The sequence below is a fragment of the Tachysurus vachellii genome, chromosome 4 (assembly GCF_030014155.1).
Source record: "Tachysurus vachellii isolate PV-2020 chromosome 4, HZAU_Pvac_v1, whole genome shotgun sequence".
Classification (NCBI taxonomy): Eukaryota; Metazoa; Chordata; class Actinopteri; order Siluriformes; family Bagridae; genus Tachysurus; species Tachysurus vachellii.
The window spans coordinates 30189876-30213863 of NC_083463.1; the positions used below are offsets into that span (position 1 = coordinate 30189876).

The 23988-nt window shown below is 38.3% G+C and overlaps 3 protein-coding genes across 5 annotated transcripts; all 3 read left to right on the forward strand.

Moving 5' to 3' along the window:
• Window positions 1–281: 281 nt before the first annotated feature.
• Window positions 282–6325, forward strand: zgc:112023 (PI-PLC X domain-containing protein 1). 3 transcript variants are annotated; one of them, XM_060868839.1, is made up of 7 exons: window positions 282–488; window positions 579–715; window positions 1567–1695; window positions 1845–2000; window positions 2082–2262; window positions 2353–4010; window positions 4275–6325. In XM_060868839.1, the coding sequence occupies exons 1-6, from the start codon at window positions 383–385 to the stop codon at window positions 2586–2588; spliced, it is 945 nt and encodes a 314-aa protein (XP_060724822.1). In that variant the 5' UTR covers window positions 282–382; the 3' UTR covers window positions 2589–4010; window positions 4275–6325. The 3 variants fall into 3 exon arrangements, with proteins under 3 accessions (XP_060724822.1, XP_060724821.1, XP_060724823.1); XM_060868838.1 differs by having other exon boundaries at window positions 2353–3151; XM_060868840.1 differs by having other exon boundaries at window positions 2124–2262; window positions 2353–3151.
• A 537-nt stretch (window positions 6326–6862) lies between these two features.
• sft2d2b (SFT2 domain containing 2b) lies at window positions 6863–12509 on the forward strand. The gene is made up of 8 exons (XM_060868845.1): window positions 6863–7027; window positions 7884–7973; window positions 8672–8757; window positions 8843–8924; window positions 9075–9110; window positions 9530–9588; window positions 10450–10479; window positions 10790–12509. The coding sequence occupies exons 1-8, from the start codon at window positions 6965–6967 to the stop codon at window positions 10827–10829; spliced, it is 486 nt and encodes a 161-aa protein (XP_060724828.1). The 5' UTR covers window positions 6863–6964; the 3' UTR covers window positions 10830–12509.
• Window positions 12510–12638: 129 nt separating this feature from the next.
• On the forward strand, window positions 12639–22998 carry tbx19 (T-box transcription factor 19). The gene is made up of 8 exons (XM_060868834.1): window positions 12639–14618; window positions 16162–16426; window positions 18553–18687; window positions 19198–19259; window positions 19755–19816; window positions 19910–20104; window positions 20577–20712; window positions 20897–22998. Exons 1-8 carry the CDS (start codon window positions 14395–14397, stop codon window positions 21129–21131), a joined length of 1314 nt encoding a protein of 437 aa, XP_060724817.1. The 5' UTR covers window positions 12639–14394; the 3' UTR covers window positions 21132–22998.
• The last annotated feature ends 990 nt before the right edge of the window (window positions 22999–23988 follow it).

A 23988-nucleotide genomic window follows, 5' to 3' on the forward strand; every position in this document is an offset into this window, starting at 1 on the left:
CTTTATGAACATGTTGCATCGGGACCCAACAACAACGGAAAGAGTCGTGCGTGGGTTTTAACGCATGCATTCATCTTTAATAACCGTGTTATGGATGTCAGTGTTGCTTTGGTTTAAATGTATTGTGATTTCAGGGGAAATATTCTAAATACATGTTTAGGAACATCACAGTTGCGTTGATAAAATAACTGCGGGATTATGCGGGATTATGCGGGATTGCGCGCAAATTTCGGTGTGTTTAAGGAAGTAGAAGTTCATGTGACTGCGCTGCTGTGTATCTTCCTTCTTCCGGGTAACTAACACACACACACACACACACACACACACACACACACAGCGCGAAATTATACTCCAAACAATTATTTGGTGTGTGAATTAGAGCATGTCTGATGTGTGGAGATCTCAGCCTTGTTCCAGATGTGCAGACTGGATGTCACAGCTTCCTTCAGAACTCCTTGATGTTCCTTTATGGAATCTTACCATACCTGGTATTGAAAACGTCATCATAATCCACCATCACCATCAGATTGATTGATTGATTGTTAAATGGTTTTAAACGTGAAGCTTTTTTATTGCAGGTAGTCATGATACCATGACGTACTGTCTGGACCGCAACAGTCCAGTCCTGAGTTCAGAGCCCTGGATACTGACCGTGCTGGACCACGTCGTACCCTGTGTCATTCGGCCATGTATAAAGAAGTGGGCCACCACTCAGGTAAAATGTGTGCACTGTCAGAGGAACAGGGGCCAAACTGTATTTTGCTGGTCGCCACCATTGGTACCATCAAAGAAGCTATTATTGTCATTTCAAACATATACATGTATAGCTGTTGCAGTACACAGTGACATGAGACAACGTTTCTCCAGGATCATGGTGCTATATAGAACAAAGACAGAGCTAAGGACTTAGTAAGTAGTCCTAGGTACATAAAGTGCATCTGTACAACCTGGTGTACACGGTGTGAGACAAGACAAAAAGACAGTGCAGGACAAAAAATACAAGACATTTCACGAAAGACAATACACAAAAGACAATACACAAAAACAGCACCGACCACTGTAAATACTGTATGTCCAATCAATATTGTGTGTGCAGGAATACTGGAATAAACACAGTATTATACTGTAGCAGCAGATATATGAGGTATTGTAAAGTATTGTGAAAAACATTAATCAACTGAAATGTGAGAGACAGCATGTGCAAAGAGCAGAAACAGTGTGAAAAACAGCATGTAAACATCATATTAAACGATTGTGCTGTAGACATGGATGTAAATTGGAAGAGTGTGTATTTAGTGTGGGTCATTGCAGTCCATACAGTTGATTGTGTGTGTGTGTGTGTGTATTGTGCTCGGTACAGTTCAGTTCAGTTAATGAGGAGTCTGATGGCTTGTGGAAACAAAGTAAGAATAAAGAAATAAAGTGTACTTTCAAAAGTTTGACACCACATGCAGCTTCTTAGGTGAACACTATAGCCTTGTAAGCTCGGTGGTAGCGCCCCGGCCACGAGGCAAATAAAACGCACCACTTTTCGTTCTTTTTTTTTTATTTTATTTTTTTTTACAGGAGCTGTCGATTTGCAGCCAGCTGGACTCAGGAATTCGGTTTCTCGACCTAAGGATTGCCCACAAGAAAAAAGATTTGAGCTGGATGTTTTATTTTGCTCATGGAATATACTCTCTCCTTACTGTGAAGGTGAACGTACTCATTACCCACACAGTCACACAGTACAGTATGTCATTACACATAATTCCACAGAACTCAGAAGGTGTTGATTATTTTCCTGTCACACCAGAAGCCCGAGTGCTTTACCTCTAACTCCATGATAAATCATGTCTCTCCAGGAGGCTCTCACTGACGTCGCTGACTGGTTAGTGTGTCACACTAACGAAGTCGTGATCATCTCCCTGTCTGCTTTTGAAGATGTCACCCCTGTGCAGCACAACAACCTCATTAACTTTTTGATAGAACTCTTTGGCAAGAAACTCTGCCCCAAATCAGTAAGCAGCTGTATATTATTTATAAGTAAAGTACAACATGTTGTCACGTGTCTCCTCACTTAGCTGTGTGCCGTGTCTTAGGAAACACCTTCTCTGAGAACATGTTGGACTTTCGGTTATCAGGTGATTCTTTCCTACGCTGATCCGTCTGGGTCTGAGTTTGAGGAACTTTGGCCTGCATGGGATTATTGGTGGGCCAACGAGTCGGACCCAAACCTGGTCATTTCATATCTTGAGCATAAGAAGGACACAGGAAGACCAGGTAATGTCTTAATTCATCAGTATCTATGTGTCTGTAGGTTGTCCTTTGACTTCACCAACACTATTTATTTGTATAATATTTTTTCTTCAGATGGTTTCTTCATGGCCGGTTTAAACCTCACTGAAGATACCAGATACGTCCTCTGTCATCTCACACAGTCTATGAAGAGCATGACGCTCCAAGCCTACACTGTTCTAATGGACTGGGTCAAAAAGCAGCACCCTGGTTCCCTGAAAACATCCATCAATATCATCTGCGCAGACTTTGTCGGGATTTCGAGAAACGAATTCTGTGAGGTTGTAATTGGACTCAATACAAAACACTGAAAACAGGAGAGAAAAGTGATGCACTTTTCCATAAAGACCTGCTTTGATATTTAGACGTATCTTTAATATTTATATTTTCATATATCTTGTACATGACTGTACAGTTTACAGAAAAAAAGTAATTTCTCAAGATTTTCTCAAGACTTTCTCCCTCCCCTTCTCACCCTTCTCTCCTCTTCCCACCTCTTCCTGACACATAGATTATTTAGGGATTCACAGGCAGTTAGTTGAGCCTGCACTGTTCCTGTGCACCGGGTGACGCTGCTGCATTAGGCTTAGAGCCACACAGTAGACAGATGGTTGAGGAGAGCCAGGAGGATCTCATTACACAGTCTTATGAAAGCACCCCGGATACAAGTGGTGAAATGTCTGTGTGACCCTCCTGTTCCTCTACCTTGCACTTCTTAACACCAGTTTGAGGAAATCTGGAAAGTGGGAAGTCTAGAACTATTTCTGAAGAAACATGAAGAAAGAGGATGAGGACCTTTTCACTGAAGAAGGACAGCAGGAGAGCAGAGAGGATTAGAACGAAGAAAACGATATGGAGATGGAGAGGAAAAGCGGTATAGTAGATATATTCTATCTATCTATCTATCTATCTATCTATCTATCTATCTATCTATCTATCTATCTACCTGCCTAAATAAATAAATAAATAAATAAATAAATAAATAAATAAATGTCCAAACATGAGATGAAAGAAAAGCTTATTCAATAATAGCGGTTCAAACAAATGTTTTTCCATTCATTAAACCTCTGAAATGACATTATGTTATCAACCATGCAGCAGAATATATTTCTGGCTGTTTACGTATAATAGAACAGTTTATCCTCTATAGTAACTAATCAAAAAGCAAATTAAGGCACTTACTACACATTACATTTGGCTGGAGTTTATCCTAAGTTGAATTCATCCTCAGAATAAACCCAGAGCTCTTAGTGGACTCCTGTTTATACTGTTCTATAAATACAAGCAAACTGATTCATTTATTGAATTTATTGTCCTATAATATGGAGAGTATTATGTGTAACTTATACCGGATTGTATTTACCTCAAAAAATAGTATTAATGTTTATCTATTTATCCAGTTAAACTAAAACTCTCTCTCACTCTCATTTTCTACCGCTTATCCGAACTTCTTGGGTCACGGGGAGCCTGTGCCTATCTCAGGCGTCATCGGGCATCGAAGCACCCTGGATGGAGTGCCAACCCATCGCAGGGCACACACACACTCTCATTCACTCACTCACTCAATCACACACTACGGACAATTTTCCAGAGATGCCAATCAACCTACCATGCATGTCTTTGGACCAGGGGAGGAAACCGGAGTACCTGGAGGAAACCCCCGAGGCACTGGGAGAACATGCAAACTCCACACACACAAGGCGGAGGCGGGAATCTAACCCCCAACCCTGGAGGTGTGAGGCGAACGTGCTAACCACTAAGCCACCGTGCCCCCTTTAAACTAAAACTTAATCCATGATTTAAAAAACATTTCAGGAATCATTAAACACCGGTTTTAGACTTGGTAAACCCGTTGCTCCTTTAAATCTGTGATGTATGAATCCGTGTTTAAAATGAAGTAGTGCAAAAGAAAGAATTTAAAATAACACAGATTTTAATAGTTCAATGTTAAACTTGGATTATTTAATATAATCGTTGTGTTCCCTTGTGTCCCTCAGGTTCAGCTTAGCACTATGCATTTGACTCATTTGACTCCAGTCAGCATGAGGCATCGGCTCAAAGACTGTGAAGCAAGGAAGGTTCTTCGCTATCAGCTTGACTAAAATCAGGATGTGAAGAATGAATCTAAACCTTCTCCATCATCTGCCAACCCAAACTTAGTCCTTATTTGACTCACTGAAGAATCAGAACTCTGTTTACTAAGCTCTATTGGTGTGTTGCTGGTACATGATCAATATAGGTGTAGGTATTTATATAGGTGAGAAAAAAGGAGCATGAACTTGACCAGGATTTGACTGAGATGGCGGTGTGTGTTGCATGGTGACACAGACAACACTTGTCTTATTTGCCATGGTGATTTGTGTAGAAGATGAGGAACCGTCCGGGAACTGTACTGTTCACACAGCTTCCGCAGTGAAGTAGGAGACTTCTGCCTTTCAACAAAGATAGGAAATTGTACAGAAATACTTTTTTGTTGTGGGTTCCCTACAAATTTATATGGATTTGAACATAAATATGCAATAATAATAAATCAATAATAGAATAATAAAATTTGACCAGACTTGACATACTATTGACATATTACCAACCTATTTTACTAAAGAATATACTGAAAAGTATATCGCCATGACTTTTTGAGAATAAGCAATTAGTTTAGTTTAGTTTTATTCTCAATGAAATTAAAAATTCTGAATTCATTTTCAGCAAAGTAATACATCGATTTTTCATGATCCAATCCAGTCTGTCAGATTTTCTCACCATTTGGTTAACTGACGGGGGGCACGGTGGCTTAGTGGTTAGCACGTTCGCCTCACACCTCCAGGGTTGGGGGTTCGATTCCCGCCTCCGCCTTGTGTGTGTGGAGTTTGCATGTTCTCCCCGTGCCTCGGGGGTTTCCTCCAGGTACTCCGGTTTCCTCCCCCAGTCCAAAGACATGCATGGTAGGTTGATTGGCATCTCTGGAAAATTGTCCGTAGTGTGTGATTGAGTGAGTGAATGAGAGTGTGTGTGTGTGTGTGTTTGCCCTGCGATGGGTTGGCACTCCAGGGTCCAGGGTGTATCCTGCCTTGATGCCCGATGACGCCTGAGATATGCACAGGCTCCCCGTGACCCGAGGTAGTTCGGATAAGCGGTAGAAGATGAGTGAGTGAGAGTGGTTAACTGACATTGGAGCTGTAAGATTTATTTATCCTTCACTTCATGTCAGTCAAAAGACAGTGATGCAGCGGCGCTTTAGTGCTTAACCACTCTAACTCTCTACCTTAAAAGTGCCCTAACGCTTCACTGCTACATATAAATCTGTCACAATAAAGTTCTAGAGATAAGTGGATTTCAATCAAGATGGGATTGACTGAGACTTTAATAAAACCTGCTGTTCAACTCTAAAAATTTGAGGAGCCATCGACAGGTCCAGACTGCAGACGTTTCAAAAGTGTTGATTCAAAATGAGGACACACTTCATGGAATTCAGCGTTTTCATATCCTGTCTGTTTCTTGCCATTTAAACTGAACGTCAATAAAACATCTGTGTGTTAAAGTGTGCCTGCGGGTTCAGGCCCAAATATTGTGCTGTTTGAACAAAAAATGTAAAGAAAAATCTATTCTGTATAAATTTATGTTGAATCTTGCTCAAGTCTATACATGATTATTAACTTGCTGTATTAAAAACAGCAAATATCATAAGATTCATAAAACACCCCTATTTCTTTTTTCCTTTTTGATCCAACATGTAAACAATATGGAATCTACATTTTTAAGGTGTTCGGTATTATCTGATATTTCAACAGATGGATTATATGCATATAATAATCTGTTTTTAAATAATAATGAGGTTTAGGGATTTTTTTTTCAGTTAGCCATGAAGTGAATATTGCATTAATATTGTTTCTATGAATTTATATGTAATCTAGACTTTATATATAGATTTATCAAATACATTCTAAACAAAACATGTACAAGATATGAGATAAGATTTTTTTTGCATGAATCATTTTAATATTAAGTTGAATGAATATCAATTTATTAAAATGAATAAACAATAAACAATTAATTTTTATTATTTAATAAATATTTTATTTAATACAATTATTTACAAATGTGATTTTAAATGTTAAAATTATTTAAAAATGTGATTTAAATTTTTTTAAATGATTTAAAAAAAATTGATTTAAAATTTTAAAATTATTAAAAAAATTGATTTAAAATTTAAAAATGATTTAAAAAAACATTTTAAATTTTCACATATTTTTAAAAAAATAAGAAGACATTGAATGTGCAACACTTTAATATTATTTCAACTTAACTTACTCTCTACTTTATTGTATACATTTGATATAATACATTTGATATACATTTTTGTGTTTTTAATCTTTTTTAATATATAAGCACTTAAAAACAAATTTAATTTTGCACTTTGCAAAAAAAAAAAATATATATTTTTACAGACACACGGTGTCATTTCTAACTTTCATTATTTCTACATATTTCAAGTATGTTGAAATATGTTTCTGAGTTAAGCCAGAACTTAATGGTGCGTACGTAATGACGTCACTCCGTCCGTTGCCGTGGCTCCAGGCGGAAGTCCTTGTCTCGTTCACCTGTTGCTCGTGCATACAGGAAGAAGAGAAACTAGTTGTATTGGACAAGTTGTTTACATTGAGCTGTTTATTTATATATATAAGATTATTTGATGGATAAATTAAAGAAAGTTCTAAGCGGACAGGACGGAAATGATGATCTGAACGTGCTGCAGGTACCAAAGAGAAATAATTGACACTTTTATTTTATTTCACATTTAATTTCTCACAGGCCGTGTAGTTTCTGCCCATCTGTCACTTGTTTACTAGTTTAACTAGTAGTCGTTAACTTGTCAAAACTCGTCAATAATGTTTGGGTTTTGTTTATAAATGGTTTGTGACGGTTTAAAGCTGTTACATGCGCAGGACATTTAGAAAGATGACCTAATGAGAGGCGTTTCATTGACTGCACATTAAACTCTACACCATAATCAGATTTTATTAGAATTAAATAAATCACACGTCAAGATAATTAGATATATAAAAAGCCTTAATTCAACAAATAATTAGCAATCATTTTTACCTAACCGGTTTTATTTATTAGTTGTTATTTTGCATATTATTTTAATTACTTGACCTTTTATTCTTTCTTTTATATTATACATTATTTTTTTATTATAATTTTATTTCTGTTCCTTATTAATTAATTATTGTATTTATTTATTTTTATTTATTTATCTATCTATTTATTTATTTTTATTTATTTTTCTTTGTTTTTATTTATTTATTTATTTATTTGTTTGTTTGTTTGATTTTTTTTTTTTTTTTTTTTTTAGAATTACCGAATTACCTTTATTCTATTCGGTCTGCAATTTTTTATCTTTTATCTGTGACCTTTGAACTCGTGTTGTCTGGTTGTCTGTGTACATGAATCATCTTTGAGAGTCATTAAGACTTCAGGGAAACTACAGCAACGTTTGCAACAAAGTAAAACGTGATGGAAAAAGTATTTTATTAATACAATTTATTATATTGTATTGTGCTGTTTGTGTGTTTTTCTTATATCTAAGCACATTTCTCGTTGTTCTATAGGGAGCTGATGAGGCGATCACGCTGGGATGGGGAACACGTGTCAAGGCTTTTATTGCCTGCTTTGTTTTAGGAGTCGCCTGTTCCATCCTGGTAAGTCGACTCAGAGTTTAATGTTGTTCTGTATTGAATAATACATGGGGCAGATACTGTTATCATGTCATACTGCCTGTGACGCAAACAAATCATTAGTAAAAGGAGGTGGAGCTAAAAATCGAAAAGCTGATGAAAGACTTTTATCTGAAATGTTGTGTTTCTCTGAAAACATCTTCTCTGGATGTTTATATGGTTGCATCAAATCTGAACGTTTGCAAAGTTAAAATGATGAAAGATTAAATAATGAAATTGTGTCTATATAAAATTAATAAACTGAACAAGTTCAATATTTGATCTAGTCTCAAATATAAGTTGTGCTGTTATAGAAGGAAATTATTTTAAGAAAAGTTTTAGTCTGAATCTTTTTATCTGTTATGTAATAGTTCATGGTGCTGTTTTTACTGACGTACTAAGGATTATATATATATAAAAAAATATATATTTTTTGGAAATGTGAAATGTTTTTGTACAGAGTCAAGAATGTAGAAGTCATAAAATAAAAGACAAAAACATAAATGAGGGTCCCAGAGACTTTTGGAGAGTACTGTACTTACGGAATACACACACACACACACACACACACACACACACACACTACATACATATAGAGTGTACTACATCTATAACTTCACATCCCTTTGTGATTATTCACTTTGAATATCATCAAATGAATGCCTGTCTCTGGAAATATCCAGGGATCCTGTTTGCTCTGGGTTCCTAGAAAAGGAATCATCTTGTTCGCCGTCTTTTACACCTTTGGAAACATCGCCTCTCTCCTAAGGTAAGATTTACCACTTTATCAGCATACACGAATATTCGATACCAGCCGTGTTCTGAAGCTCGGCTGCATTTTGTTTGCATTCTAGCACGACTTTCTTGATGGGTCCGTTGAAGCAGCTGAAAAAGATGTTTGACAAGACGAGAGCGCTGGCAACAGCCGTCATGATTGTGAGTACACACACACACACACACACACACACACACATACATAGAATTGCTGTCCATATAAAGGCAAATGAATTCTGTATTAATTCTCTCCATGTTTTTTTACACTTTGTACAATATATAAATAAATAATTTTGGCCTTTCATTTTGCAGACATGCCTTGTGTTGACACTTTGCTCTGCATTCTGGGTAATTATGGCATTCATTTGGAATATATATTTGTAAAATATTTTATATATTCTAGAAATATTTTTGTTTTTCACTCATATGAACATTTCTATGCATTAGCTATGTGCTGATTTTAATTCCTTACTTCGTCATACCGTGATAAATCATTACAATATTATTTATTTCAGTTATTTATCTCAAATGCAGTTACATGCAGTTCTTGTCTTTTGAGACACACGTGATCTCGGGAATATGAAGGCTGCGTGAAAACGCTGCCTGCTGAATAAACTAAATGAGCTCATTAGGGATCGCCGTTGTTTTTAAGTGTTAATACTATTGTGATGTAGAAACGATTATCAGCACATACCTAAGTCTTATGTTTACGGAGTATTCATTTGGGAAACGAGTTAACACCCTGCGCTCCATGTCGATCCCTTCAGTGGAAAATCCCAGGCCTCGTTGTGCTTTTCTGCATCCTCCAGTTCCTGGCTTTAACTTGGTGAGTGGACCACTTACTCAATTCACAGCTGCCGTGTTGATAAAAACGTTCAGCATAAACGTGTGACATTTTCCTGACTGTTGACTTGGACAGAGCACAGACGCTGGCTTGCTCTCTTCTGGCAACAAAATGAAATAGTGAATTTTTATTTACAAAAAAAAAAGGCAATTATTTCTCCAGCTCGCTGCCAGATTCGTTTATGTGAGGGAGCGAGCATGCAGCGGTTGTTGTGGGCTTTGTTCTCTCTCTCTAGAGTTAAATTATGTTCGTTTGTTTATTAAAAGACAGGTTTGAGCCTTGAAACACAGCATTTCTTTGCGAAGCGGAGATGTAAAGAAATCAGACGTATGATGTTTTTTTTTTTTAACAGTGACGTTTGTAATTCAATTCACAGGTTTATATTAATGCTCTGATTCTACATGCTGCGTTTTTGTTTCTATAGTAACATACATTTGACAGGGACTTGTATGATGGGGATCTGATACTAATAATAAACAGATTAAAAATGATAAACAGATGATCTGATGAAGTTTTCTGTCAGGAGATGTTTATTAAACAGTTATTGAAGGAGTCTCCAGTGTCGGTACAGTGGAACGGTCAGTCACTCTGAAAGAAAGTCTTTAGGATGGAGAATCGTATGATGTTCGGGTTCTTGCTAACATGACAAGCTGCGCTGTTTTATCGTGTTAAGTTAAAGAGGCTAGCGAGGGAAACATTGTTTATAGCTGCTCTAACGTAAGAGAGATCAGGAACCTCAGAGTCCTAAATGTTACTACAAATGGATAAAATGGATAAACGTGTAAACGTTTATTCCATACGGTTATTAAACACTGTACATTTTCTTTCTTATTCTTGTTACAGGTACAGCTTGTCATATATTCCATTTGCAAGGTGAGTTTCTACACCGCAGTAAATCTAATCATATTTATATTGTTCTGTATAGTAGAGCTAATAACATTGTTTATGGAAAACTGTAAGGTTTCTTAGCCTAGCGCTCTGAAGTACAGTTTTTGTTTTAAATCCGTTCTGTAAAGTGTTAAAGGTGTAAAGCGGTCACTCCGCTGCCAATGATTCAAATGTGCCCAGAGTCAAAGGTTCCATTCATTTGTGGCTTTCGCTCAAGTGACCAAAACAGACTTTTCACACTTGTGCTTTTTGGCTGCGGCCTGCTGTTTACTGATTTGTGTTTGTTTTAATGCAGGGACGCGCTGATTAAGATGTTCTCCATGTGTTTCAAGTGATGTGTAGTGGCGTGTGGAGCTCGGACCTCTCTCGCCCCACCACTCTCTCTCTCTCTCTCTCTCTCTCTCTCTCTCTCTCTCTCTCTCTCTCTCTCTCTCTCTCCCTCCCCTGATGTCGCTTCAGTTCTGCTCTGCCCTGAATCCCCACTGCTAGTGCCCACTCGAGCGCCCACTCTACTACCTGACAGACACACACGCTGCAGGTGTGCGTTTCCTCTCCTGATGCCTGGGTGCTCACCAGGAATGTCTATGAACACACACATTCTTTTTTACATGTCAGTGAAGGAATCAAATGACTCAGAGGTGCATTAGGTAAAAATTTATGGGGAATATTGGTTTCTAATGGTTAAAAAGTTTGAATGAGGTTTTTTTTTTTTTTTTGTTTTGTTTTTTTTTTTGAGAAAAAAATCCCAGCCCTGTTCACAAAACCTTCCATTGGTTCAGTAAAAGTCATTAATAAGTCATGACTTCTCATTTACTGTAAGTACACTTGGATCTTCGACTGCTTGAAAGCTGGAAAGTTACAGCAAGATTACGAGCAGCGAAATTCTCATAATGATTAACGAGGAGGTGAAGGGGCAAAGCAGGGCGAATGTCTGTGAAATGACTAAAAAAGGGCAAAGCCTAATCCAAACAGCACAGGAAGCCAGGTTTCCACACTGTTCTATGAAAATGGTAGATTTTTTTATTAATCATTTCTACATAATGTTCCTTTAAGTGATGAGTTTAGTCAGAAATTGCACTTGTGTGCATCAAGATGCCTTTTGAATGTTCAATTATGCAAGAGAACATTTTTATAAATCGTATAAAGGTTGCTGTATAAATTGTTTTTTTTTTTGTTTGTTTGTTTTTATAATAACCTACCAGATCTATTTATTCTTAAATAATCTATTGTGTTTAATTGTTTTGGTCATAACATTTGACAGTGCTAATTTAACCCCATTTAGGGATTAGATTAGATCAGATTAGATCAGATTAGATCAGATTAAGCCTAATTGTTTTCTAAATCTGGATACTTAAGATTGAATGTAACATTCTCAACCCTACAGCGGTTAGGATGTAGGTTTTATTATTATTATTATTATTATTATTATTATTATTATTATTAGTTTCTTGTCGTTTTTGTTACTGACGCTCTGTTATTTTCTCTGTTTATATAATTGATTTCTGCTAGTACCATTTCCTGTTGGACATGTCCACCAAGCCCTTTACTGCCTTTTGTAAACACTTTTGTAACTGCTGGTCTTTTGCCAGACCAGAGATTCCTGTGTGTGATATGAGACTGAAATATCTGTGAGAAGAAAAAGAAAGGCCTGCATTTTTCTTCTGCTGCTTGCACTTAAGACTGGATTTCAATTTCAGAAGAAAATCCTGTCGTTTCCTCAGCAGCGTAGTAGTTTTTAAGCTCGACAGCTCTGGGAACACTGGATAAATCCTGCACAAGGACATTTCTTTTCCTGCTGTCTTGTTAAAGATGTCCATGTCTCATCATTCTTCATTACTTGTACATTACAGATGAGTGTCTGGGTTTTTCACTCTTTTTTTTTTCAACAGGGTATCTTTTATTCCATGTTATTTAATTATTGATCATCTGTATATTGAAGCTCGTTTTCTGTGTAACACGTGTAACACGTCTTCAGCCTTCTTGAACAAATCTAATTAAAGTCGTATTTAAATCTGGGCGGATTTGGAGTCTTTCATGTGCTAATTGTTGTAATTGTTTAAAGTTAATTGGAAACCACGAGCTCTTGCGGATCTCCATCTCATCTCTATATTTACAGTAAATTAGGGCTTCGTGATCATCCCTGTGTTCATGGTGTTTTCCTCTCCATTTCTGCAGCGCGCAGGAGGCTCCGTTTAATGAGACCTTTTGCGTGCGTGATGTCGTTAAATCCTCTAAATCTCTGCGCGGCAGCTGCGGGATCAGGTTTCCGCATCGCCTCCTCCCAGAACATCCAGTCTGCTTTTCTTTCTCTCAGTATAAGGATGAAAACCGGTGCGGTGATGATGCGGACAAAACCCGCACACCTCTGACAGCGTGGCTGCGATTACTGCTGTGACTTAATGCCGGCTTTAACACCGGCAACGTGCGCGCAACTTAGAGAGTCGCTTTGGGCATCTTAACGCCTGACAGCATATAATTAATCCATTATCCAGAACTTACCCTCATCATCATCATCATCATCAACACAATAACAACACAGAACATTTACAACCTGATAAACGGGATGCTTCATGAACTTTTAAGGGCGATAAAATTTTATTGTAATATTTGAATGTTTCTAATTTTAACATACAAGCTTCCCTTTCGTGCAAGATTTTGTGCTGATCTGTGCCTTATTTATTCTTTATCTTGTAATAATAGCCTCGAGCTTAAAGCTTTCCATACGATCATTTAGATTTCTATATTGTAAAGATTTAATCATCCTTTAAAAAAAACAAAACAATACAAAACAAAACATAAAATATGAACCGATCCCAGTTGGTCTCTCATTTAAATGCTTAATTATCAGTGTTTTTGTCTTTGTCGTGTATTATATATTTGTACAGATTAAAGGTTGCTGTATCTTTCCTCGTACCTTTTTTGTACCATTTGAATATTTTTATAGTGGTGCCATTTACCTTAATCCACATCTACCTTTTACTAGGAAAGTGTAATTGTTTAAATTAAAAGGTCTCACCCTTTAAGAGAAAAGGTAGAAAGACAAGTACAGTTTAGTCCCATTTTGTTCTAAGATTTTAAGGTATCCCTGACTACAAATTCTGTCATAATAAAATTCTCTATTTTGAAATTATGTTTAAATGATGTAGGCTGGATGATCACTTTAATATTAATATTATTCAAAGTAATATTTTCTTCTACATTTTTCTGTAATTAAAGTTTCCCACGTCTATGAATATGGATACAAACATCTCCATACGAAAGAAAAACGAAAAGAAATAAATAAGTGTTCAAACGTGCAACACACTCTCCTTGTTTTATCTGCTTGTTTTGTTTATCTGTAACACAATGCATGATGTCTGCTGATGAATTAATTACAACGAAATAATGACTAAATGGAATCTGGAATCCATGGAGGAGGTTTTGATTAAACGAGATCTCTAAAAATATTTTCACACGTCCATGCAATGTTTAAACAAATTGACATGGTGTTAAAACTAAATCATTCACATCCTACGTGTCCATGAGACTAATAACGGTGCGCATTTAGTCGCTGGTTTAAATGTTTATTTGTTTGAAATGTTTTCGACTTATATATGGCTGAAATTGGAACCGCAAAGGATGAAAGTAAAAGTCTGAATCTTGAAGTTAAGGAGTCGTTTAATTGGTACAGAACCACGTGACTGCGGGGTTCTTAACGCGCGCGCTGTCCTGAGGATATAGGTGGGCTCAGAGCGCATTAACCAAGGTTAATACACAGAATTGCTCATCAACACACAGGAAAAGTTTGCATGCAACCTATTCATTATTACTTACTTCTGATTTGCCGACTTTTTCTTTCCTCCCCAGACATTCTCCGCAAGCTGAAGACTTTTTCCTTACAGCTGGGAGTCTCGTGAGCCGATGAAGGCAGAAGGCGACGCAGGGAGCAGCGGCGCAGGAGGAGGCGCAGGCGGTGGTGCGTGCTGCGTGAACCGGCTACTGCGCGCGGTGGAGAGCGAGCTGCGCGCGGGCCGAGAGAAAGGAGACCCGACGGAGAAGCAGCTACGCGTGAGTCTGGAGGACGCCGAGCTGTGGCGCAAGTTCCGCGAAGTCACCAACGAGATGATCGTCACCAAGAACGGCAGGTGCGTTTATCGACTCACCAGAAACATGTGGAGAAAATAATTCTAATTTAAAAAAAACCCAAAAAGAGCATTCTTATTGTCCATTTCACCACGTGTTCCATGTTTTTTTATAGATGTTTTTTCATATCAAATCCTAAAAACGAATGCACATGGTGATAAAAATGGTTTCAATTCAATTCAATTCGAGTTTATTTGTAAAGTAAATTTGTTTTTATTTATTTGTTTACAGTTGACATTGACTCAAAGCAGCTTTACAGAACATAAACATAGAACAAAATGTTATTATAAAGAACGATATACAGATCAATAGAATACAAAATTCAAGATTAAATGTGTATGTATTTATCCACAATGAGCAAGTCTGAGGTTTAATAAAAATGATTTGTATGGATTATTAAATGGAATATTCTAAAACAATGCGCATCTTTAAGCAAAACAATCAAACAAACAATCAAACAAACAAACAGAAAAAAAACTAAATAAATCGCTTTTTTATATAAATTTCCAGATAACTTAGGATTATACGAGCATTGTTTTAGCAAGACTATAGATATTTATTTAATTATAGAGAGCAAATGATAATAATAATAATAATAATAATAATAATAATAATAATAATAATAATAATCTTTCGTTTCTTTATTGCATTTATATCTGATGCGATTTTGTTTGACGCTTTTTAAACATAAAATAAATAGATTAATAAATAATGATAAATAGTTATGCCCATGGTTATAAGAGAATTTGTGAGAATTTGAAGAACTAAACTACAAGCTTTAATCCACCCTCAAAACTAAAAATGAACGCACTATTTCATATAAGATTATAATTTTTTTTGTAAACATTTAAAAAAGATTTTTCAAAAGCTTTGTGTTTAGAAATATTAAACACTTTATTCTCTCTCTCTCTCTCTCTCTCTCTCTCTCTCTCTCTCTCTCTCTCTCTCTCTCTTTCTCTCTCTCTCTCTTTCTTTCTCTCTCTGTCTGGATCTAAATCAATTAAGCTATTTGTTATTGCAGTTATTGGCCTGCTTTATTGGAACGGGCAGTTTAATTTATTTGGATGGGTTTGTTGTTGTATTGTGGAGCTGAAGGGTGTCTTGACCATCTCACTCTGTAGTTACAGGTCACCACTGCAGGTGGGTGTCTTTCCATTTACATGTTTCCCAATAGCCCCACTTAAAGGCATTTTTGTCCAAAAAAAAAAAAAACCCAAAAAACAATCATGCAAAAAAGAAAAAAAGTGGGCAAAATGACCAGTTTGCAAAGCTCTCATGAAGTTTATGCATATTACTGTGATTGCCAATCTGTGGATGAATAGATGAGATAATGTTTTGTGCTTTTTTTTTGTTTGTTTGTTTGTTTTTTTGGCAAGTGTGTATGTTTCTGTTTGTTGTCTGACAGCAGGAATAATTTTGCTGCTGATTTGTCCCACACACGCACAATCGCTCACACACACACACACACACACACACACACACACACACACACACACACACACACACACACACACACACACACAATAACTTCTCCACTTTCCCCAGGAGGATGTTCCCGGTACTGAAGGTGAGCGTGTCTGGACTGGACCCCAACGCCATGTACTCCTTCCTCCTAGACTTCAGCCCAGCTGATGGTCACCGCTGGAAGTATGTGAATGGAGAGTGGGTGCCTGCTGGCAAACCCGAACCCCACAGTCACAGCTGTGTGTACATCCACCCCGACTCTCCAAACTTTGGTGCACACTGGATGAAGGCTCCGGTGTCCTTCAGTAAAGTCAAACTGACCAACAAACTCAACGGAGGTGGACAGGTGCTGTAACTACACATTACCTTTGGTGTGTCCAGTTCTATGACAGTCCAAACTTAGGTTTATCTAAAAGCATAGTCCTTTATAGAACAATCAACTTCAAATGGAAATTTCTTAGTCACTTTTTTGTTCATTTTTCACATACAGAGGAAAACAATCGTTAACTCTTCAACATAGAATCTATTTTTAAATGCATTTTTTTCCACTGTTAATTAATTTTTTTTCTACTATTAATTCATTTTAAGCTTTCACATGTGGGACCTGAGTATAATGTTTATTTGCAAATTATTAATTTACCTTCACATATGCATTTTCCCATGTAGGTCATGTAGTTTTATTTGAGCAAATAATTAATTGTTTGTTTGTTTGTTTGTTTGTTTGTTTGTTATTTTCACATTTATTTATCACAAAAAGTCCATGTAGTTTTTTACCCCCACATTATTAATTCAGTTTTATATGTGAATGAATCATATGGTTTTATTTTTCGACATTTGTTCACACATTTTTCACGTGAGCCGAACATGAGAAAATGTCCCCCTTTGAATTTCAGTCGTGTGAGATATTTTTCAAGGTGTGCTGATGCATGATCAGTGATACGTCATTGTTTATGCAAAATCCTTTTTTAAACCACAAGAAATATAGAATCTAGACTATAATGCAGACATGTCATGCCTTGAGAATCAAACGTTGACATCAAGCCTTTCCAAGAAGACACACTTTGCACAGATACCTGATTTCATGTTTGTCTGCCTCGCTCTGTAATCTTAGCCAGACTCTCAGCCATCAGGATGCTCTTATGTCCATGCAGGAGCTCGGGAGCTTTTAGGAGCCTTGAGCTGCCTCTAATCATCCCGTCTGCCGCTGCGGGGAAATATCAAGTGTGCATTTATACAATTAGTGCTCTCCTCAGCGTCCACTTCACCTATGGAGCCCCTTTGTTCAGCAGGGACTGCATGTAAACAGGAATAAACAGCTCTTAATTGCCACTTTTCCCGTTTAATGCACTTCCTGTGGTTCAGACGGAGCACGCTCTACTTCAGCCAGTCATCGGAGGGCTTTCATTCGAGGTGCTCCAGCACGCTCCATTCGAGTATGACTCCTCTGCAAAATTATCAGTGGTATTAACATGAACTCCCCACCACCAGACCACCACCTCCTCCCAATGCCACCACCACCACCACCATCATCACCACCCCATTCTCCTCTCGTCTCCTCTCCTCCGCTCCACTCCCTTTCTCCAGCATTTTTAAATGCAGTGTTGGCAGCAGAGAGGCAGCCGAGAGAGAGAACCGGCTCTAAATGAAATAATTGCTGTGGTTAGTTGTACATTATGGTAATTACGTGTGTTTTTTCTATGCAAAATAAATTTAGCCATCAGTCCTTAGATGTGAGGCAAAAAAAAAGAGGAAAAAACCTCTCATCATCAGGTGTAGTGGAGAGAGAAAAGCACACAAAGCCTTTTCGCTGCCCTGCAGCAGCACTGATGAGAACCTGGCCCTCATGTGAAAGGTGAAGTAAAACTGTCAATTATAATGAAAAAACAGTTTGTCTGCCTTGTCGTTGGATTATTTTATGGACATATGCTGGAAAATGTTATGCATTGTGTGCCCTATGGTTCATCACAAGGTACCAGAAAGTACAAACAATACATACACACAGTAGACGTAGTAATGAAATCTCGATTCTGATGTTGATTTCTTTTTAACAACAAGAAGACAATTCACAGGTTAATATTAAGGAAGGGCTAGAAACCTCAACAAAATGATGATGTTTTCAGTAAGGAGATGTTTTTATTTTAAACCTTTTATGGAAGCCGTTTTTAGTGTCAGTGCATTTTTTTAACGCCGTTTCTCAAGAACAAGGAGCTTGTTTCCCTTATTAACATCAAAAAAGATTTTTTCGGGATGTGCTGATGTAGGGATATAATGAACTTCAGAGCGGTAACAGAAACCTGCATTAAGTCAGGCTGCATCACACCTCCCCATCAACGATTATATTCCTATAACAGCACACCCAATTGTTTTACTCCATACTTAATTGTCCAATTATCTCATTAATCACTCTCTCTCTCTGTCTCTCTCTCTCTCTCTCTCTCTCTCTCTCTCTCTTTCTCTCTATCTGTGGTATAGATCATGCTAAACTCGCTCCATAAATACAAGCCACAGATCCACATTGTCCGTGTAGGAGGAAGCCACAGGATGGTGACCAACATCTCCTTCACTGACACCCAGTTCATCGCTGTAACAGCCTACCAGAATGAGGAAGTCAGTCTATCTATCTATCTATCTATCTATCTATCTATCTATCTATCTATCTATCTATCTATCTATCTATCTATCTATCTATCTATCAGTACAAAAGTCTGCACCCCCTCATAGTTTATTAAATTTTTATTATTATTTTATTATTATTTTTTTTTTACATTTTCCAACAATGACAAGACAAATGACTCATGACTATATGACTCGAGGCAAAAAAAAAAAAAGGCATTTTGCTATAAACCTCTAAGACTCCAGGATGAGAAATGTGGACCTAATTTGTAGGGTGTACAAACTTTTGCACTTACCTGTATCTAATGTTAACTAACTACAGTATGTGTGCAAACGTTTGCTTCCTAAATTTTCTCGTTGCGTTTATTTATATCCATCAATTTTATACAATTTGTATAATGATAGAATTTTATTTTAACAATTTAATTAGAAACTTAATAGTTTCTACGGATCTATTTTTCTGAAGAATATTTATATGAAACGTTTTTACCCTGTTTATTACAGATAACCGCTCTGAAGATAAAATATAATCCCTTCGCAAAGGCCTTCCTGGATGCTAAGGAAAGGTAATTTTTAATCACCAATTTTATTCAACTGTATTTGATTTCTCAATCACTGCACCAATGTGTGGCAATCGTATCATAGCAGGCATTAGCACTAGTCAAGCTAGCATAACTGTGCGAAATCAGCAGTGATTAGCGAGTAATTATTAATCGTTTACGCTGGGAATGGAGTGAGGCTATGAGTAAGGAGCTTGTTGGAGAGGCAGTGTGAAGTGAGGGTGAGACATTTGGAGCATGTATGATGAAGAATGTGTGAGTTGTTACACACCGCTGATCATCAGAAGGCCCCGGCGCTGATTAGCCGTGCGCTAACTCTCTGATCGTCATCTCCCAGCAAAGACAGATGGTACGATCATGAAAACGTTCTTTACTTTTAGCAGATTTTTCGATTTCATTTTTCAAAGAATTGCACGTTGTATGTTTGGTCTGTTTATAAGTTCATGTAATGTTCTGCGAAACAAATTAGTTCCTCATGTTTGTTGTCTGCTCAATCTGCAGAAGCCACCCCAAGAACTTTCTGGAACCTCCTCCTGAGAACCAGCATGTGGGCATACCACACTGTACGTGTTGGAGTTTTTCTCTAATTCCTCTAATGTTCAGTCCTGGATTAGTCCACGAGGCTTGACTGACTTTTTCTACCTGTGGGTTTCTAGGTGGTTGGTATATTTCGAACCCGGACTCCTTTTGTTCCTCTGGCAGCAGTAACTTCCCCTATGCAGGCGGTTTACCTCTGACTCCTCACCACGGCTATAAACACTACTCCAGTCTGCAGGGCCATCGAGCCACTCCGTACCCACCGCCATATCTGCACCACCATCACCATCATCACCACCGTGGACACAATTCAGGTAAACACACCAGAGGTTCACGATGACGCAGGGACGGAGTTTAAACAGTGTTTAAAAATGGAATTTCTCTTCCTTCTTTGCTTTCTTTTTCTTTTTCTTTCTTTTTCTTTTTTAATTTTCTTAATCCACCTTTTTTTTATTTGCTACCTTTCCTCTTTACCTTTTCTTTGTTCACCATCTCTATATTCCTTCCTTTTCTCTCTATCTGCTTTCTTTAATTTATTTTTCCTGTTTGTTTTTGTTCACCATCTTTTCATTTTCTTTCTTTGTTTCTTTCTTTCCTTCATTTTTTAGTAGTTTTATTTAATTAATTGCTTGCTTGCTTGCTTGATTTCCTTTTTCACACCATCATTATTGTCCTTCACTCATTAAACCCCCCCCCGTGTTCCTCAATGTTGAACGCACAACCCTTCCTCCTCCTCCTCCTCCTCCTCTTTCTCCATGTTATTTAATGTTCCGGTTCTTTCCGTAGTCTCTCTGTCTGAGGGTCTGAGTCCAGGTGCTCTGCAGGTGTTCTCAGGCCACGAGACCTGGACAGGTGTTTCTCCTCCTGGTCCTGCAGCGATGCTGTCAGTGCCGTCTGGTACGAACTCACCTGGAGTCAGCAGGTCAGAACCGACGCTGCACTCACACAGTGACCTCTGACCCTGAGATACAACATTACAACATTACGCAGCTCATTCAGTGCTCTCTGTGCGACTCATTATTTTACCGTCTTTACGTGTGTCACTGCAGGTGTTTTCTGTGAAATCAATTTGCCCCAACTACCCCACCCCCTCCTCTCTCTCTCAGTCAGTACCCCTGCCTGTGGACAGTGAGCGGCTGTGGTGTGTCCTCCACTCCTGCAGGAGGTGCTGTGAGCTCCACCCAGTGTCAGGAGGATCGACCTGATGCAGGATCCGCCTCCGCTTCACCATGCTCGCTCCTTCAAGGCCAAGGTCCCACAAGTGCAGATGTCTCGGAGCAAGCCAGCCATAACCGAGTGGGAGGGGCTAGCTGGTCAGCAGGCTCCACCCACTCCTTTTAACCCGGCTTAAGGGAAGTCATGCAACTGCTCACATAACCTCTCATCTCTCTATGGAGTTCCTTAATGCCAAAATATTGTTTGTGTATCTGAAGAATACAATTTCATTATTTTCTGTACACATGCTCATCATTTCTTGCAGCTCGGCGATTTCATCTTTACACCGATAACCATTAACTATGACGTCTGCAGACTTTAAACATTCTTTTAAGAAACAGGAAAGAAGAGGGCAAAATGCAGACGCAAAACACCAACCTGACAAAAAAAAAAAACCCACACAATTCGACTTTTTTTTTTTAACCTCATTTCCACACAAAACTTAATTTTAGCTGCAAACCAGACTAGAAATAGAGTTACATCATAAAATTTAAGAGCCAATCAGATTTCAGTATGCAAATGCAAGGGTGTAGTGTGTCGTTTATGACTGATCAGGAATCACAGAATGTCATTTCTTAATTCTGGTTTCAGTAAAAATGCTTCTGTGTCTTCATCTAACCTCATGATAAATCCAAGTGATAAAACCTCATAAGGTTCAAAAACTAACCCAAACATTTCTCCATAATCTTAACTAACACATTCATACATTTTCATATAACATATAAACTGACAGGGGGGCACGGTGGCTTAGTGGTTAGCACGTTCACCTCACACCTCCAGGGTTGGGGGTTCGATTCCCGCCTCCACCTTGTGTGTGTGGAGTTTGCATGTTCTCCCCGTGTCTCGGGGGTTTCCTCCGGGTACTCCGGTTTCCTCCCCCGGTCCAAAGACATGCATGGTAGGTTGATTGGCATCTCTGGAAAAATTGTCCGTAGTGTGTGATTGCGTGAGTGAATGAGAGTGTGTGTGTGTGCCCTGTGATGGCTTGGCACTCCGTCCAGGGTGTATCCTGTCTGGATGCCCGATGACGCCTGAGACAGGCACAGGCTCCCCGTGACCCGAGGTAGTTCGGATAAGCGGTAGATGATGAATGAATGAATGATGAATATAAACTGGCAAATGAGACCGTTTCCTGTTTCCGATGACACTTTGTTTCTGTCAAACGGCCGAGATTATTGTATAAATAGTGCAAGAGTGTCGTTATATATTGCAAGTGCTTACGTTTACACTCGCTTCATGCTTGTACAGACGGCGACGCTGATATGACTTACATTTGGGGCAGTGGTGGCTCAACTGGTTAAGGCTCTGGGTTGTTGCTCGGAGGATTGGGGTTCAAGGCCCAGCACAGTCAAGCTGCCACTGCTGGGCCCTTGAGCAAGGCCCTCAACCCTCCCTGCTCCAGGGGCGCTGTATCATAGCTGCCCCTGCACTCTGACCCCAACCTCCTCAGTTGGGCTATATGAAGAAAAGAATTCCACTGTGCTGTAATGTATATGTGACGATAATAAAGCCTTCTATGCCCCCATTCCATTCCATTTGCCGTTTTACTTCTATTCGCAGAACCAACACTCAAAACCCTACAAATATTTTTATTTCTGCTTTATCTGTAGGCCCGAAGTGTTAATTAGGGTTGCCAGGTACGCATACAAAAAGCAGTCCAAGGCTCAATAAAAATCAATCCAAAATACTAAAATAACTTTTGCATAAAGAAAAATCTATTAATTAATTATATACAAATCCCAACATGTGGACCTGGCAACCCTGGCTTCTATAATCTCTAACGATGTGTGTATAACGTCGGCACATTTTACTTATTATACATTTTTAAGTGTGGGGAAGCTTCCTGTGATGTCTGTGGCTTATCACTGTAATATCATAATGCCGCATAATTCTGTAGGATGTTCTTGACATGTCCTTTTCCTCTATTCTAACTGGACATGGTGCTTGCTAACGTATGTAACTCCTGAACAATAAAAGCACTGTGAACGAGTCGTGTGCAACTGCAGAATGTTTATTCGTATGGAAATGCTGCAAAGATCACAACTATTATTAAGGAACGTAGACTCGGACAAAAAAAAGTGAAGCCTTTGTATATGATACTATGAAACCTAGCCAGCGATTATGGCTCGCTGTAATTTCTGTTAGAAGTAGTTATCATATTAATCCCCATTCTGATAGTGTGGCAGATCTTTAGAAGACATAGCCTTCACACCACTCACTCACTCACACACATACACACAGCAATCACATTTTGCCAAAAAGCAGGTCTTATTTATGTGCTGCTGTAAAACGTCCACAAAGAGATAATTATACCTCCATCATATTTTTCCTCTCTTGAAAATGTTATTTTAATCACGCGAGTGGAGTGGACCACTCTGTTGTTTTCACATGTGTGTAATGAAATAATGACAGCCCCCCTGTGAATGGGGCCTTGGCATGTGCCTGTAGCACTGTGGGCATCACACACACACACACACACACACCTAAGCTTTTGAGTGGTTTGAAGCCAAGGTCCAGGATTCAATTATACACCTGAGATGGAGTGAGAGATGTGGAAATAACAGGGCGGAATGAATGTGATATCCTCTCTACTCAAACACACACACACCCACACCCACACACACACACACAGTCATTAACTTTACTAAAATCTGTTAAATTGTTAAAAGCTGAATACAAAAACATACATATGTAAATCCTACCAATGACAACAATCTGTTTATAGATACATTTAATGTTGTTTAACAAGTTCTCTAGACAACTCTAGACATTAGAAAAATAAATAAATAAATAAATAAATAAATAAATAAATAAATAAGGGGGCATGGTGGCTTAGTGGTTAGCACGTTCGCCTCACACCTCCAGGGTTGGGGGTTCGATTCCATCCTCCACCTTGTGTGTGTGGAGTTTGCATGTTCTCCCCGTGCCTCGGGGGTTTCCTCCGGGTACTCCGGTTTCCTCCCCCGGTCCAAAGACATGCATG